General features: G+C 39.5%; 1 protein-coding gene across 1 annotated transcript in view; it reads right to left on the bottom strand.

The window, feature by feature from the left end:
• Positions 1-270: 270 nt before the first annotated feature.
• LOC125289319 (macrophage mannose receptor 1-like) overlaps positions 271-382 on the bottom strand; it is a 578909-nt gene continuing 578797 nt past the window's right edge. Inside the window, exon 5 of the mRNA XM_048236072.1 lies at positions 271-300. Coding sequence (XP_048092029.1) covers positions 271-300 — 30 coding nt within the window. The remainder of the gene's footprint in view (positions 301-382) is intronic.

Raw genomic sequence — 382 nt, 5'->3', positions numbered from 1 at the left:
AAGAGACAAGACATATTTTACCAATTTACAGACAAACATAACATTCAAACAAACAAAAGTAAGTAAATAAAGTAAATAAGAGGGCACATATAATAATGAAAAAAATAAGAGCAGCAAAATGTGGTTGAAATTGTGCATAGACAGTCAATAAAAAATACTAGTGCAAATTCAGGCCAATAAAAGGCTTGGGTAGTTCTGTTTGACCTAAGTAAGAAGAAAGTGGCATAGTGGTGCAAGAAAGTGGCATAGTGGTGCACAAAGCACAAAAGCCTATGGCAGGGCATTCAGGCCCTCCACGGTCTAAGCCAGCCACAGAGCTGTGAGGCAACATCCCTCTGCTCCAACAACCTGAACCGCTTCTTTGCTCGCTTTGAAGCTAATA

This window comes from Alosa alosa, chromosome 24 (assembly GCF_017589495.1).
Source record: "Alosa alosa isolate M-15738 ecotype Scorff River chromosome 24, AALO_Geno_1.1, whole genome shotgun sequence".
Classification (NCBI taxonomy): Eukaryota; Metazoa; Chordata; class Actinopteri; order Clupeiformes; family Clupeidae; genus Alosa; species Alosa alosa.
This window is presented reverse-complemented; position numbering and strand designations above follow the sequence as displayed.